General features: G+C 41.8%; 1 protein-coding gene across 1 annotated transcript; it reads right to left on the bottom strand.

Moving 5' to 3' along the window:
• Positions 1-10,130: 10,130 nt before the first annotated feature.
• On the bottom strand, positions 10,131-11,047 carry LOC130311104 (uncharacterized). The gene is made up of 2 exons (XM_056552460.1): positions 10,951-11,047; positions 10,131-10,864 (listed from the first exon to the last, which is right to left on the bottom strand). The coding sequence occupies exons 1-2, from the start codon at positions 10,995-10,997 to the stop codon at positions 10,264-10,266; spliced, it is 648 nt and encodes a 215-aa protein (XP_056408435.1). The 5' UTR covers positions 10,998-11,047; the 3' UTR covers positions 10,131-10,263.
• Positions 11,048-18,122: the final 7,075 nt, after the last annotated feature.

Genomic DNA, 18,122 nt, shown 5'->3' with positions numbered 1-18,122 from the left:
AGATCCTTCTCTGTCAACAGCCCATGAGGAAATAGAGAGTAATGGCCGCCGCTCCCTTATATGGGCAGGGGCAGGGCCGTTTTGGTTTGGTCCAAGTCAGCTGTCACTCACCGTTATATAGCCTGATGGGTAAACACCTGACTTCCTCCAAAGGCCCTTGAACTACAAACCATAGAGTCTTTGGAACGCATCACGTGACCCGCAGGTCCTGCGACGCCAACTAGGTAAGTACACTTACTATATAAATATATAGACATTAAATTTGAATAATTTTAATTATAAAAGGGGTGACAAGGGGCTAACTAAGGATGAGGACCCCACCTAAACCTGGGGACTCTGACTTTGGGGACCCCACCACAAGGCAACGGATGCAATCCGGTGCCGGGACACCACAGAACGAACCCCTGCCCCCCAGCCTGCTGGCAGCGGCACTACGCCGAGCAGACACACAGGGGGCCTGCGAGACGCTGCAATGTCTGTGTACACTATAAGTCGCCGAGCGCATACGCAATGTACTTAGACATCACAGCTGCTTCGCGATGTAGCAGTATGTTATGATTACTGATTCACAATCATGCATTCACACGCATTTCATTCGATTTTATTTCATTTTCACAGCAATTTGTATTTTATTTTCATTTTTTTATATTTTCATTTTTATTTATATTTTATCCATTTTTTTAATTTTCTAATTTTTCATACCTTTCACATTTTTATATTTTTCATCATCATTATTATTATTTTTATTTATATATATGTTTATAAGTTTATATTTTTTTTTTACTTTTATTTATTTTTATTTATCATTCATTCCTTATTTTTTCTTATTTTTTATTTTTATTTTTATTTTTTACTTTTAATTTATATTTATTTTTATTTTAATCTGTTCTTATTTGTTTATTCACAGACACCCACTATAATTTCCTCATTCAAAACCTTCATATTCACTATCAACCTTTTTCACTGGTCACACATCCTCAACAATTCAACATCAATTCACACTACTATTATCCCCTTGGTTTCATCACTTATTTTTATTTTTTAGTTTTCATATTGACATCCATCTATTTGATCTTATACATTTATTTTAATTTCTTTCTCTTCTTTCTCAGTTTTCTCATAATACTCTTTTAATCCTATTCACACACCTATATACAGTATTTTTCTTCTTTCACAAACATATTTATATACATATATATATTTTTCACAAACATGTCTTCTTGACTTCAATTCACACCTCAGATGTCTCCATGCGTTACCTTTGTTGGAGTGCCACCTGTTTCTTTAACACATCAGTTCCCTTTTGTGTGAAGGTTTTAACATGTGAAACCAAAAAATAGCTAGATTTGACAATTCTAGTATAATACTAATAAATGTATATGGGATTATATTTGCGAATCTGTTTTATACTGAATATCTAAGAGATATAGAAAGATTAAGGGATAATAACTATTTATTTAATAGCACATTTAAATTCAGTGTTCCAAGTTGGTCCACTTACCAGGTTTTTGCTGTCAAGTTCATTCCACAGGTTCTTTTTGCCCCATTAATCAAGAACATATGTGCACCCACCATATAAAGGCTGCACATTCATTATTTCCCACATTCGCCTACTGAGGAAAGGGTCGTTCTTAGCACCCTGAAACGCGTCTGATAATCTGAACAGAGCACGATTCATATGCACCACCTAGACTGAACCGGCCCAGAACTTTGTGCACTACTTGCTGCATTCATCAAACATCCTCTCCCACTGAGCGCTTTACCAACTTACTGCCTGCAATACCAGAACCCAGCCACGATCTCTCCAGCAAGGGTCCGACATACATCCAGGTATTTGTCGATACCACGGACCGCTCCTGAGAGAGTCTCCTGCTGGAGCCCTTTATCCATCTAGGCTCTCTTGCCGGGATTGCTGCAGCCAATACAAGAATTCCATCTATCGGCCCGTCGCAGTACGGGACCAGCAGCCAGGGTGAGATTGAACTTTGCATTTAACAACTGTGGGCAGCGTTTTCTACACCAGTCCATTAAGTGACTTTGCCTTTTCTACTACAAGTGCCGGACTATCAGCCCTTTTTGTTCATCACAAGTGCCGGACTAATAGTCAATTCCGGATCATTATATGCCGTTGAAAAATTGCATTTATTTTTAATATCTATAGAATATCCTATATTAGGTGGTTGCTATGTCTATATTTTCTAATTCTGTCATTAGGGCCCAATGACCGCTTAAGATAACATTGACATTGCTCTGATATTTTTAACCATTTAGGTTTTTTACACAATACTGTTTTAATAAAATCTGCATTTTTTTCAAAACTTTATGTCTCAAACAATTATTCACTGTGTACCCTAGGGTAGTATTCTTGAGGTGTGGTTAATTTTGTTTTAGATTTGTAAATCACTTCTATTAAAAAAATCTTAATCCTTCCAGTACTTTTTAGGGTCTGTATACTAAAGAGAAATTCAAAAAAGAAAGGCATTTCCTCTGATGTCATGACCACAGTGCTCTCTGCTGACCTCTGCTGTCCATTTTAGGAACTGTCCAGAGCAGGAGAAAATAACAAACAAATGCTGCTCTGGACAGTTCCTAAAATGGACAGCAGAGGTCAGCAGAGAGCACTGTGGTCATGACATCAGAGGAAATGCATTTCTTTTTTGGATTTCTCTTTAGTATACAGCCCCTAAAAAGTACTGGAAGGATTAGGATTTTTTAATAGAAGTGATTTACAAACCTGTTTAACTTTCTCGCACCAGCTGATTTAAATTTTTTTTCCACGGGAGTACCCCTTTAAAGATACAACATTCTGATATACATAACATAGGGGATAATATACAATTACAGTAGAATAGATGCAGGGGGGGGGGCCCAGGGGACACTGCAGGGAGGCTGCCTGACAGGGCAGCAAGGGTACGGGATAATAACTCCCGTACTGGGCCACCACACTACATACAGACTATAAACCATAAACACAACTTTACCATCAAATAGGACTTAATGGGTGCAATTCTTGGCAGGCATTGTACAGTATATGGAGCCACTCTCAGACATTGCATATGGTTACACAATTTAACTCCGATAGTCCCCTAGACTTTGGACTTCAGGCAAATCCGTATCCTCCCCACTGTAGGTGCATGCTCTTTCATCCCAGTGCAAACAAAGTGCAAACGTGTCACACAAAAAGTGCACAAGGATGCAGTCTATCACAAGCCCTTTCTGAAAGAAGAAAGGCCACCACAAACCTTTCCTTCATCTTCAGTTCAGAAGACACCTGCAAGGGTCCAGGATCAAATTTTCCTTTGTCAAAGGAAGGACAAACAATGGTATTGGCTACCACCTTGGTGCCAACCCACGTACAGACGAGGAGCAAACAATGTGACATCCCTGCCAAAGCAATGACCTGGGGTTGCAGGGAGGTGAGGAACCTGATGGCCACACACCTCCCCTAGACCTCCAGGACGGACACCCAAAAGGGTATTGCACCATGAAAAATCCTTGTGAACAAGCAACATGAAAAGTAAACACAGTGACAAAAAGACAAAACAAAATCAGATGTCGTGAAAATCAACTCTGGCCAGATCTATCAAAATTCCTCATAGTGACCAGCAACCAGAAAGCTGGTAAGTTGAAGGTAATTGCTCAGAATGGTAAAGTGAAGTGTGTGCAAAGTTAAAGAGGTACTCCCCTGGAAAACATTTTTATTTTTTTTAAATCACCTGGTACCAGAAAGTTAAACAGATTTGTAAATTACTTGCTGACACCTCTGTCCAGAGCAGGAAAGATTTGCTATGGGGATTTGCTCCTACTCTGGACAGTTCATAGAATGGACAGAGGTGTCAGCAGAGAGCACTGTGGTCAGACAGAAAGGAAATTCAAAAAGAAAAAAATTTCCTCTGTAGTATACAGCAGCTGATAAGTACTTGAAGGGTTAAAGGGGTATTCCAGGCCAAAACTTTTTTTTATATATCAACTGGCTCTAGAAAGTTAAACAGATTTGTAAATTAGTACACAAAGAGAGACTGGTTATCAGCTCACCTGGACTCAAGGCGCACGGCAATCCTCAATACGAACACCATACAAGTGGAACAGCAGCCAGCGTCTGTTAAAACTTTACATTTATTGCAAACACTTAAAAATCCATATGGATGGCAGTGCAGGAACACGGAAAATTTGAATCCAGGCAAAACTTGGACAATTACCTCTTAGCTTGGCTAGGAGGTAATTCTCCAAGTTTTGCCTGGATTCAAATTTTCCGTGTTCCTGCACTGCCATCCATATGGATTTTTAAGTGTTTCCAATAAATGTAAAATTTTAACAGGCGCTGGCTGCTGTTCCACTTGTATGAGATTTGTAAATTACTTATATTAAAAAATCTTAATCCTTCCAATAGTTATTAGCTTCTGAAGTTGAGTTGCTGTTTTCTGTCTAACTGCTTTCTGATGACTCACATCCCGGGAGCTGTCCAGCTCCTATGGGGATATTCTCCCATCATGCACAGCTCCCGGGACGTGACATCATCATTGAGCAGTTAGACAGAAAACTTCAGAAGCTAATAACTATTGGAGGGATTAAGATTTTTTAATAGAAGTAATTTACAAATCTGTTTAACTTTCCGGAGCCAGTTAATATATATAAAAAAAGTTTTTGCCTGGAATACCCCTTTAAACAGACATCCAGAGAGTGATGAGGGTAACTCTTTATGTTTTTGTGTGGCCTCTTAAAGTAAAACAATATGACCGATAAAGTGTTTTATCAGCATTTCAAGCTTTCCATTCTCGATGGATTACACAGAAAATGCTCCATCAATCAGATCAGTTATAGCTCCATTTAACCTTCTGATCAGCTGGGAGTTATGAATAGGTATTGATTCACTTGGAATTGGACATCTGAACCTGCTAGATGCAGTGAATAATGCATGAGATCTACTATTTATTGTGTTTCCCATGCTAGTAATAAAGTCTGCATAGCTGTGTAGAGTTGGAGAGCATTACAGTCATGGTCCAGGAGAGGTAGAAACAAGTAATTATGTTTTAATTGGGAAAACTGATTTCCATCATATCAGGTGATTTTGCCCAAGAGTTTCCTGGATAAAGCAAACAAAAACTTATTGTAGAAATGTTTAATCTTCTCTATCATCATGTGCTTATAATGGAAAGTAGTGCAATGTACTGTATTATGTGTCTAGAATCCTGCAGAAAATGGCCTACTTATTGCCCTCCATTCATGTCTATGGGAGGAGGCGTGATGGATACTACATAGCCATCACGCCCCCTCCCATAGACATGAATGGAAGGGGTGTGGCGTGATGTCACGAACATGGAAGCTCCAAGCATCCGTGTTCTGGATGCCGATGCTGTCAGCCCGGAGATCGGGGGGGTCCCCATCGGTGGGTCCCCGCAATCAGACATCTTATCCCCCGCAATCAGACTTGTTTTGGATGTCTTGATGTCTTGTTTTGAAGACAGCATGTGCATATACCATACAGGAAGAACTAGGAACTGCAGTGATGGCAATGGTGATAGCAGGAAAGGGAGAGGAGGCATTAACAGAGCTACACGAATGTAAGGTAACGCAGTGGCTTAGGGTGGTTTCACACCACGTTTTGTACTCACGGTTCCCGTATATGGCTGGGAGGAGGGGGCGGGGCTTAATCGCGGCGCCCACACTCAGTCGTATAGGGGAACCGTATTTACTGCATGTCTATGAGCCAACCGGAGTGAGCCGCAGCCTCCGGTCGGCTGTGTTTTCAGCCGTATGCGGTTTCCCGCTGACCGGAGGCTGCGGTTCACTCCGGTTGGCTCATAGACATGCATTAAATATGGTTCCCCTATACGGCTGGGTGCGGGCGCCGCGATTAAGCCCCGCCCCCTCCTCCCAGCCATATACGGGAACCGTAAGTACAAAACGTGGTGTGAAACCACCCTAAGTCTGTCAGGAGGTACCACACTTCAGCAGGAGTGAGCTGACGGTGTTGCAAATTGCCAGATGGCAGCCACGTACCCCCTTATTTCCAGATAGAATGAAGTCTCAAAAATTTGATATCTCACCTACAAGATGTTTTTGATGTCACCAGGATAGTTAGTGCCAGTCATGAAAATGGGTGGTCCCATGTGATTGGTAGTGTTGAGCGCGACTATTCGATATACCAATTTTTACCCCGAATATCAGCACTTTGCAATTTTGCGAATACTTAGAATATAGTGATTTATATTCGTAATGACGAATATTCGTTTTCTTTTGTTTGTTTTTTTTATGTGTGAATTTATGTGAATATTTATGCAAATATCGGAACTTCCATACTGGACACTGATCCCTCCCTTCTTTTAGGTTAAAGATATAATTGCACGTGCGCATTATTCAAATTTCATTACAAATTTTCGCATGAAAAAAAAAAAAGAGACCGAATATAGCGAATATGCAAATTTTGCGAACATAGGATAAGTATTCATCCATATATTCGTGAAATATTGCGAATTTAAATATGGCCCCTGCCGCTCATCACTAGTGATTGGGTGGTCCAATCGGTGGACCCATGTGATTGGATGGTCCCATGAGAGGTTTCATGTAATTAAGTAACAGTCAGGCATGCACTTTAACCACATAGGGACCCAGGGAGTATAGGTACACCTTCGCTCCCTGGTACTTAAGGACCCAGGGCGTACCTTTACGCCCATGGGAATTTCTGTCCCCGCCGCGGGCCGGGCGGGGACCGGACTGGGGTGACTGCTGATATCTATCAGCAGGCACCCCACGCAAATGTCCAGGGGGGGTTATCAGACGCCCCCATGTGAATTCACACCGGCGATTAGAGCCGATTCTGGGGCATACGGGTCTATGGTACCACCCACAATCCCCCTGAAGAAATAGAAGCGACAACCAATAGCAGATCGGGGCGGGGGTTAACTTTCGGTTTCCCCGTTCTGCCCACCCACAATATGCGGGGAAGAACGGGGAAACCATCAGGGACCATTGCCGAAGTCCACTTACACATCGGCGGCAGCAGGTGGTGATCGGAGGCGGTGATCGGCGGCAGAAGAGGATGGCGATGCAGCTCCCTGGATCCTACAGAAGCCAGTGAGTTGCCTAGCAACATCTGGAGGGCTACAGTCTGAGACAACTATACAGTGGTCTCTAAACTGTAGCCCTCCAGATGTTGCAAAACTACAACTCCCAGCATGATCACACAGCTATTTGTTGTGTGGGCATGCTGGGATTTGTAGTTTTGCAACATCTGGAGGGCCACAGTTTGGAGATCACTGTGCAGTGGTCTCTAAACTGTAGCCCTCCAGATGTTGCAAAACTCCAAATCCCAGCATGCCCAAACAGCAAACAGCTGTCTAGGCATGCTGGGAGTTGTAGTTGCGTACCTCCAGCTGTTGCATAACTACATCTCCCAGCATGCCCTTCAGCGATCAGTACATGCTGGGAGTTGAAGTTGTCAACAGCTGGAGGCACACTGGTTGGAAAATACTGAGTAATTTAACAGAACCTAACTAAAGGTTTTCCAACCAGTGTGCCTCCAGCTGTTGCAAAAGTAGAACTTCCAGCATGCACGGTCTGTCAGTACATGCTGGGAGTTGTAGTTTTGAAACAGCTGGAGGTTTACCCCCCCCCCCCCCATTTGAATGTACAGGGTACATTCACACAGGCGAGTTTACAGTGAGTTTTCTGCTTCAAGTTTGCGTCAAATTTTTAGATGCAGCGCAAACTCCTAGCGGGAAACTCACTGTAAACCCGCCAGTGCGAATATACCCTAAAAATACTACACTACACCACACTAACACATAGTAAAGGGTAAAACACTACATATACACCCCCTTACACTGTCCCCACCAATAAAAATGAAAAACGTATTGTACGGAAGTGTTTCCAAAACGGAGCCTCCAGCTGTTGCAAAGCAACAACTCCCAGCATTTCCGGACAGCCACTGACTTTCCAGGCATGCTGGGAGTTTAGCAACAGCTGGAGGCAGCCTGTTTGGGAATCACTGGCGTAGAATAGTCCTGTGTCCACCCCAATGCAATCCCTAATGTAGTCCTCAAATTCTCACTTCGGAGCCCTGTCGTATTTCAAGGAAACAGTTTAGGGCCACATATGGGGTATTTCCGTACTCGGAAAAAAAAAAAAAAAGATTTTCACTAAAATGCTGGTGTTACCCTAAATTTTTCATTTTCAGAAGGGAAAATAGGAAAAAAGCCCCCCAAAATTTGTAACCCCATTTCTTCTGAGTAAGAAAATACCCCATATGTGGATGTAAAGTGCTCTGCGGGTGCCCTACAATGCTCAGAAGAGAAGGAGCGCCATTGGGCTTTTGAAGAGAAAATTTGTCCGGAATTGAAGGCCACATGTGTTTACAAAGCCCACATAATGCCAGAATAATGGACCCCGCCACATGTGACCCCATTTTGGAAACTAAATACCTCACCTCAGGTGTCTGACAGATTTTTGGAACAGTGGTCCGTGAAAATGAAAAATGTAATTTTTCATTTGCACAGCCCACTGTTCCAAAAATCTGTCAAACGCCAGTGGGGTGTAAATACTCACTGCACCTCTTATTAAATTCTGTGAGGGGTGTAGTTTCCAAAATTAGGTCACATGCGGGGGGGGGTCCACTGTTCTGGCACCACAGGGGGCTTTATAAACGCACATGGCCCCTGACTTCCATTCCAAACAAATTCTCTTTCCAAAAGCTCAATGGCGCTCCTCCTCTTCTGAGCATTGTAGTGCGCCAGCAGAGCACTTGAAGTCCACACATGGGGTATTTCCATACTCAGAAGAAATGAGGTTACAAATTTTGGGGGTTATTTTCTCCTATTACCCCTTGTAAAAATGTAAAATTTTGGGAAAAAACTGCATTTTAGTGAAAAAAATGTTTTCTTCATTTACACATCCAACTTTAATAAAAAGTCATCAAACACCTGTGAGGTGTTAAGGCTCACTGTACCCCTTGTTACGTTCCTTAGGGGGTATAGTTTCCAAAATAATATGCCATGTGTTTTTTTTTTCTCTTCTGGCACTACAGGTGCTTCCTAAATGCGACATGCCCCCAAAAAACCATTTCAGCAAAATTTGCTTTCCAAAAGCCAAATGTGACCCCTTCTCTTCTGAGCATTGTAGTTCGCCCGCAGAGCATTTTACGTCCTAACTAGTGTTGAGCAGCATAAGCCATATTCGAATTCGCAATATTTCGCGAATATATGGATGAATATTCATCATATATTCGCTAAATTCGCATATTCGTAATATTCGCGTAATATTTTTGCATATGCGAAAAATTTGCGCAAACGAAAATTTGCATGTGCAAAAATTACCATATGCAAAAAATTTGCATAAACGAGAATTTGCATATGCTAATTTTCCCATATGCGAAAATTCGTACGCCAATCTCACACAGTAGTATTAGTAGTATCTTTATACCACACAAGCTGGAAGCAGAGAAGGATGATCACTGTGATGTGTACTGTTAAAAAAAAAAATAAAAAATTCGTAATTTCGAATATATAGTGCTATATTGGCGAATAGTGTTGCTCCCAAATATTCGCAATTATTCGCGAATATCGCATATTCGCGAATAATTGCGAATATTTGCGAGCAACACTAGTGTTGTCCACCAGACGAAGGGGCAGCCGACACACCCCCTCAAAAAAAGCGCTATGGCAGAGCCAGAGATTGCAAAAGGCAGCGCTGCATCAGTCCCCCAAAAAATTTGAGTTCCTGGATTTAAATATCTATATTCAGGATGGCTGTTTGCATACTGCCACCTATTTTAAGGAGGTGGATGCAAACAGCTATCTCGACTTTAACAGTTGCCATCTTAAATAATGGAAGAAGAACATTCCATTCGGTCAAATGAAAAGAATCCGAAGGAATTGTTCTTCCACACAAAAATGCCAGCAACAACTAGATAACCTGGAGGATCGTTTTAAACAAAAAGGGTATCCCAAACCCCTTATACAAGGAGCATGCCAGAGAGTGGACGAATTAGAACAAAGTGCTTACTTGAAAAATAATAAACAGGGTAATGCAGAGGGTGGTTATAATGATGAATTTGATTCTGTTTTTCTAACTAGGTATTACACTTCACACACCAATATTTTTTTTTTGTATTTTTTTTTTTTTTGTATAGGTAATATCACCAGCTCATATTATTGTGCCATGATTACTGGCACCATATATAGTCCCCCAGTTATTCTTCTTTAGATGTTTTTCCGTATCCTGTGCAGTATTTCTCCCAGAAGTCCACTTGATGGCCCACGTGGTGGTCTACACCCCGAAGTCATCAATTTTCACTCTAAGAGAGAGTGTGCAGCTGTTTCTGGAGACGGTCAACAATAACCTTTGCATGGTGGAATAATAGGTCACGATGTTTATCAGGATCAGTAGAAGCATCACCCACTCAATGATTATGATGGGGATTTCACGGATCTCGTCCCAGTCTTCATCATTATAGAATAAATTCTTTAATGTTTCATATCCAAAATAGAAAATGACACAGACAAAAGTCAGGCCACAGCAGGTGCATCTACTATGGTGGATGACTTTTTTTGCTCCTGGTAATTTATACATCTGGATGGACTGCCCAAGGTAGTATAAGGCTTCACGTGTAATTGAAATTATCGTGCTGACAAAGTGTATCCTGGGATATTCTTTGTGGGAAAATACATGCATGACAGCTGTGCCAAAACAGGAGGCCCACACAATGGCCAGCAGGATCCTCTGGATCAGGACCTGATGACCCCTGAACTCTTCAGTATGCATAACCATATACTTATAAATGAGAAAGGTTAGTACCAAAGTGCCAATGGATGTCCCTATGAATCCAATTCTGAATAATATGCTTTCGGGAAAGAAATTTCCCACGTCACTGTGAAGGAAAAGAAACCAATGTTATTATGGATATTTCCTCACTCCCAACCCATGAAATAAGAATCATGTGCTTGTTTATCTTACCTGATGCTCATCAGTGGCGAGGCGGCATGGCCGAGGACGACCGTCATGATGTAGCTGGTGGCAAGCCAGGCCGCACACCAAAGCGCTAACAGGAGGGGGACGAACCCCAAACCTTTTAGCTCCATTTCAGAAAAGTAGAAGAAGAAGACACTAATCTCACTAAACTCACTAATCTCACTGGAACAATCTACAGACTGAAGGCTCGGGCAGCTGTCAGTGGAATGTCAGGACTCCAGCTGTCTATGACATCACATGTGACATGTCAGAATGACTGCTTGTTTCTTTGAGCTGCCATCATTTAGTATCTGCTATAGACAGAACCTGATGTTTTTACTATGGACCTTACAGACCCCAGAACCCAAGTAATTAGTGCAGGGGCTCCATTTTGATCATCTCATATTTCACATTATTTGAGTTCCAGGGCTCAGATACATTTGCACCCTCTATAGCAGTGGTCTTCAAGCTGTGAACCCCCAACCGCTGCAGAACCACAACTCCCAGCATGCCCAGACAGCAACTTTGCATAAGGAAATAGTCTAATTCAACTTTTCTTATATATAGAATCCCTGAAATTTCCAATCTCTCCTTTTATTGGTTTATGATCTGCATTACTTATTTGTAAAAAAACAATGTTTCTGATTGTCTGCCACCCCATACTTATGGGCTATCTCTTCAAACAACTTTATTTGATCTAAAGCGTATTATTGATTTACATAAATAAGCTCCTTTTCATCAAAAAGAGTGAATCTTTAATTTTAAGGAATTCTTTAAGTGCTTTATTCGACCATAATGAAGTAAAGTCAAAACCATGTGATTTTAAAAAATGTTTAAGTTCCTCCCATACTTTATTATATAGATATGCATGGGTGCAGTGAGTATCCCAGCTTCCAAAATCTCAAAAATATCCTTATAACGACCCATTAGGGTATGTTCACACTACAGTGTGTGAACGGAATCTCCGCTCGCTGAATTCAGCGAGCGGAGATTATGACTGGCAGCCGGCGGCGGCGGTAGAACCGGGCAGCACTGAGCCGTCACCATTGACAGATATGCAGTGCTCGCGGACTTCCGTGCAAAGAATGAACATGTTCTTTCTTTGCGCGGAACAATTTCAGCGGCGCTGAAATTCCGCAGTGTGAACGGGTCTCGCGGAAACCCATTCACACTAATGTTAAGTTCACACCGCGGAATTCGGCTTGTGGAATTCCGCCCGTGGAATTCGGCTTGCGGAATTCCGCCCGTGGAACCGCGGGAATTCCGTAGTTTGAACATACCCTTAGAGAGAAAAAATAGGACTACATTTTCCCTCCTTCTCATAATAGTCTGCAATTTTAGTGCTAAAAAGTACCTTAAAAAAAAGTGCCCAACCCCCATCGTGCTCAGCTAACGTTAAAGAAACATATTTCATTCTCGTGCTTTCCTGCCCCAAAGTAGTGAATTTAATAAAGAAATAAGAGCTTGGAACCATTTTTCTGATATCCATACAGTATAGAAACATAGAATGTGTCGGCAGATAAGAACCAATTGGCCCATCTAGTCTGCCCAATAATCTGAATCCTATCAATAGCCCCTGGCCCTATCTTATATGAAGGATAGCCTTATGCCTATCCCATGCATGTTTAAACTCCTTCAATGTATTTGCAGCGACTAGTGTTGTTCACGAAAATTTGCAATTCAAATTTTAATCGCGAATATAGCATATTCGCGAATTCGCGAATATTGCAAATATAGCACTATTTATTCATAATTACGAATATTCGCTTTTTTTGTGCTTATGTGAAAATTTGTGCGCATATGCGCAAATTTGCTAACATTGAGCCCTCCCTTCATTAATGGTATAGAGAACTGTAACTAGTGCATCAACTCTGTGATTTTTTGCCCATTAAAACCAATAGGCTAATTGTGGTCTTTGGGGATCTCACTGCATGTAAGATAAGCAGGACCGTCTTGGCAGCACAGTGGGATGGGAGACAGTGACTGGTTCGAGTCCCAGGGTGGACAGAGTGTTACAGTGTTGTGGTTAAACTTTACTTTCCTGGAAAAGCTGTTGAGTTGCCCATAGCAACCAATCAAATTGCTTCCTTCATTTTTCAGAGGCTTTTTCAAAAATGAAAGAAGCGATTTGATTGGTTGCTATGGGCAACTCAGAAACTTTTCTTCTGGACAGGTTTTGATAAATCTCCCTCTATGGGGGAGATTCATCAAGACCAGTGTAGAGGAAGAGTTGTGCAGTTGCCCATAGCAACCAATCAGATTGCTTCTTTCATTTTTCACAATGCCTCTGCAAAATGAAAGAAGCGATCTGATTGGTTGCTATGGGCAACTCAGCAGATTTTCCTGGAAAAGTTTCTGAGTTGCCCATAGCAACCAATCAGATTGCTTCCTTCATTTTTCAGAGGCCTTTTCAAAAATGAAAGAAGCAATCTGGTTGCTATAGGCAACTGCACAACTCTTCCTCTACACTGGTTTTGATGAATCTCCCCCATAGAGGGAGATCTATCAAAACCTGTCCAGAGGAAAAGTTTCTGAGTTGCCCATAGCAACCAATCAGATTACTTCCTTCATTTTTCAGAGACTTTTTCAAAAATGAAAGAAGCGATCTGATTGGTTGCTATGGGCAACTCATCAGCTTTTCCCCATAGACCACAATGGGCCTACTGGTTTCAATGGGCAAAAAATCACAGAGTTAATGCACTAGACACAGTTCTCTATACCATTAAAGGGGTACTCCGGTGAAAACCTTTTTTCTTTTAACCCCTTAAGGACCAAGGACGTACCGGTACGTCCTTGGTCCTGCTCTTCTGATATAACGCGGGGTTACACAGTAACCCCGCGTCATATCATGGCGGGCCCGGCGTCATAGTGAAGCCGGGACCCGCCTCTAATAGCGCGCAGCGCCGATCGCGGCGCCGCGCGCTATTAACCCTTTAGCCGCGCGCTCAGAGCTGAGCCGCGCGGCTAAAAGTGAAAGTGAAAGTTCCCGACTAGCTCAGTCGGGCTGTTCGGGATAGCCGCGGCTAATCGCGGCATCCCGAACAGCTGACAGGACAGCGGGAGGGCCCCTTCCTGCCTCCTCGCTGTCCGATCGCCGAATGACTGCTCAGTGTGTGCAGTGTTATAGGTCCCTATGGGACCTATAACACTGCAAAAAAAAAAGTGAAAAAAAAAGTGAATAAAGATCATTTAACTCCTCCCCTATTAAAAGTTTGAATCACCCCCCTTTTCCAATAAAAAAAAAAAACACAGTGTAAATAAAAATAAAAATAAACATATGTGGTATCACCGCGTGCGGAAATGTCCGAATTATAAAAATATATCATTAATTAAACCGCTCGGTCAATGGCGTGCGCGCAAAAAAATTCCAAAGTCCAAAATTGTGCATTTTTGGTCACTTTTTATATCATTTAAAAATGAATAAAAAGTGATCAATAAGTCCTATCAATGCAAAAATGGTACCGTTAAAACCTTCAGATCACGGCGCAAAAAATGAGCCCTCATACCGCCCCATACACGGAAAAATAAAAAAGTTATAGGGGTCAGAAGATGACAATTTTAAACGTATTAATTTTCCTGCATGTAGTTATGATTTTTTCCAGAAGTCCGACAAAATCAAACCTATATAAGTAGGGTATCATTTTAATCGTATGGACCTACAGAATACATATCAGGTGTCATTTTTACCGAAAAATGTACTACGTAGAAACGGAAGCCCCCAAAAGTTACAAAACAGCGTTTTTTTTTTCAATTTTGTCGCACAATGATTTTTTTTCCCACTTCACCATAGATTTTTGGGCAAAATGACTGAATTCATTACAAAGTAGAATTGGTGGCGCAAAAAATAAGCCATCATATGGATTTTTAGGTGTAAATTTGAAAGAGTTATGATTTTTTAAAGGCAAGGAGCAAAAAACGAAAATGCAAAAACGGAAAAACCTCCGGTCCTTAAGGGGTTAAATCAACTGGCTCCGGAAAGTTAAACAGATTTGTAAATTACTTCTATTAAAAAATCGTAATCCTTCCTGTACTTATTAGCTGCTGAATACTACAGAGGAAATTATTTTCTTTTTGGAATGCTCTCTGATGACATCACGAGCACAGTGCTCTCTGCTGACGTTATTATAATAATAATAATAAGTCTGTATTTATTTATTGTTGTCCTTAGTGGGATTTGAACCCTCTCCAGCTCCACTATATCTTTCTTGTACACTGGTGCCCAGTACTGTACACAGTATTTTATGTGAGGTCTGACTAGTGATTTTTACAGAGGTAGAATTATTTCCTTGTCGTCGGCATCTATGCCCCTATTGATGTACCCCATTATTTTATTAGCGTTGGCTGCAGCTGCCCGACACTGGTCACTACAGCTAAGTTTACTGTTACCTAAGACTCCTAAGTCCTTTTCCATGTCAGTCGTCCCAAGTGTTCTCCCATTTAATACATAATCCCAGCTCAGATTTTTCCTCCCCATGTGCATTACCTTACATTTATCAGTGTTGAACCTCATCTGCCACTTCCCAGCCCAAACCTCCAACCTATCCAGATCCATTTGTAACAGTGCACTGTCCTCTATAGTGTTTACCGCTTTACAGAGTTTGGTGTCATCTGCAAAGATTGCTACTTTACTATTCAACCCCTCTGCAAGGTCATTCATGACTATATTAAATAGGACAGGACCCAAGACGGACCCCTGTTGTACCCCACTAGTAACAGTCACCCAATCAGAATAAGTACCATTAATAACCACCCTCTGTTTCCTATCATTGAGCCAGTTACTTACCCACTTGCACACATTCTCCCCCAGCCCAAACCTTCTCATTTTATGCACCAACCTTTAATGTGGAACCGTATCAAATGCTTTGGAAAAATCCAGATATACGACATCCAGCGATTGCCCCTGGTCCAGTCTGGTGCTCACCTCCTCATAAAAGCTGATCAGGTTAGTTTGACAGGGTCAATCCCTCATAAATCCATGCTGATACAGGATCATACATTTATTTTTATCAAGATATTCCAAAATAGCATCTCTTTGGAAACCCTCAAACAATTTACATACAACCGAGGTTAAACTAACAGGTCTATAATTCCCGGGGTCACCTTTTGACCCCTTCTTAAATATTGGCACCACATTTGCCATGCGCGAGTCCTGGGGAACAGTCCCTGTCACTATAGAGTCCCTGAATATTAAAAATAGGGGTCTGTCTATTACATTACTTAATTCCTTTAGAACATGGGGGTGAATGCCATCTAGACCTGGTGATTTGTCTATTTTGATATTTTGTAGGTGGCACTGTACTTCTTCCTGGGTTAGACAGGTGACCTGTACTGGGGAGTTTACCTTATCACACTGTATTTCACCTGGCATTTCATTTTCCTCAGTGAATACAGTGGAGAAGAATTTGTTTAGTATATTTGCTTTTTCCTGATCCCCGTTTATAATTTCTTCCTCATCATTTTTTTAAAGGGCCAACACTTTCATTTTTATATAATTAAAGAACATTTTGGGGTTAGTTATACTCTCTTTGGCAATGAGTCTTTCTGTCTCTATTTTTGCGGCTTTTATCTGTTTTTTTACATATTTCACATTTTTCTCTATAGCTTTTTAATGCTTCTTCACTGCTGTCCTGTTTTAGTAATTGAAATGCTTTATTTTTGTCATTTATTGCCCCCTTTTTATTCATCCATATTGGTTTTCTTTTATTTCTGACCCTTTTATTCCCATAAAGGATATACATCTCACAGTGAAAATGTAAGATATTTTTAAAAGTCTCCCATTTAGTGTCAGTATTGTTCTTTTTGAGGACATTATCCCATTTTATATTGCTATGGGCTTCTCTGAGTTGATCGAACTTTGCCTTCTGAAAGTTCATTGTTTCTGTGGCACCTCGAGAGATTCCCTTATTGAAGAACAAGTTATAATGTATTAAATTATGATCACTATTTCCTAGGTGTCCATCTACTTGCACATTATTTACTCTGTCAGTTGGGAAATATCAAGTCTAGTAGGGCGCCTCCTCTGGTCGGGCCCTGCACCATTTGGGACAGATAATTGTCTTTAGCTATAGTCAGAAACCTGTTTCCTTTAAAGTCGAAGTCGGCCCAGTTCTCCATGAACCCAAACCCCTCCTTCCTACACTAGCTTCTGAGCCACTTGTTTACCTCCCTAATCTCCCGCTGCTTCTCTGGGGTGGCTCATAATACAGGTAATATTTCAGAAAATACTACCTTGGAGGTCCTTGCCTTAAGCTTGCTGCCTAAGTCCCTGAAATCATTTTTAAGGACACTCCATCTACCTCTTACTTTGTCATTGGTGCCAATATGTACCATGACTGCTGGGTCTTCTGCAGCCCCACCCAGCAACCTGTCAACCCGATCCGCGATGTGCCAAACTCGAGCGCCAGGAAGACAACACACTGTTTGGCGATCCCGGTCTTTGTGACAGATCGCCCTGTCTGTCCCTCTAATAATTGAGTCACCCACTACCAGTACCTGTCTGGCCTGCCCTGCTCTCCTCCCTCCCTCCTTACTGGAGCAGACACCCCCCTGGCGGTCAGAGGCAGAGTCCTGCTGCAGTACCGCTAGCTCTGAAATGGCATCCCCCTCATCTGCCAACAGGGCAAACTTGTTGGGGTGTGCCAGTTCAGGACTAGCCTCCCTGACACTTTTCCCTCTACCCCGTTTTCTAACTGTAACCCAGCTAACTGCCTGACTGTCCTGCACCTCCGTCCCACTATCCTCCCCCACCTCTACCCCAGAGAGTACCTGCTTAGTGAGCAGGAGACTCCTCTCCGGGTTGTCAATGCATCTCAGTGTTGCCAGTTGCTCCTCTAGATACAGGATCTGGGCTTCCAAATGAGCAACTCGCACACATCTCGCACAACAATATGCACCCTCAAACTGTTGTTCAAGGATTGCATACATTGTGCAAGATGCACACTGGACTGCCTTTTCCAACATGGAGGCCATACTAGATTTGGGGATTGCAAAAATTAACAGAAAAGAAAAAAAAATCAAATATTTCAATTTAAACTTCCTGAATTTAAAGTCCCTTAATTTTAAGTCCCCTCACTTTTATACTCACTCACATGTATGCTTCACACTCTTGTATACAGACAAACAATCGCTAGCTCAACATAGTGTATTTGCTTTATATTTATCACAACCACAACCACCTC

Source organism: Hyla sarda, chromosome 1, assembly GCF_029499605.1.
Source record: "Hyla sarda isolate aHylSar1 chromosome 1, aHylSar1.hap1, whole genome shotgun sequence".
Classification (NCBI taxonomy): Eukaryota; Metazoa; Chordata; class Amphibia; order Anura; family Hylidae; genus Hyla; species Hyla sarda.
Note: the sequence above shows the minus strand (reverse complement) of the source record. Positions and strands in the feature narration are given on the sequence as shown.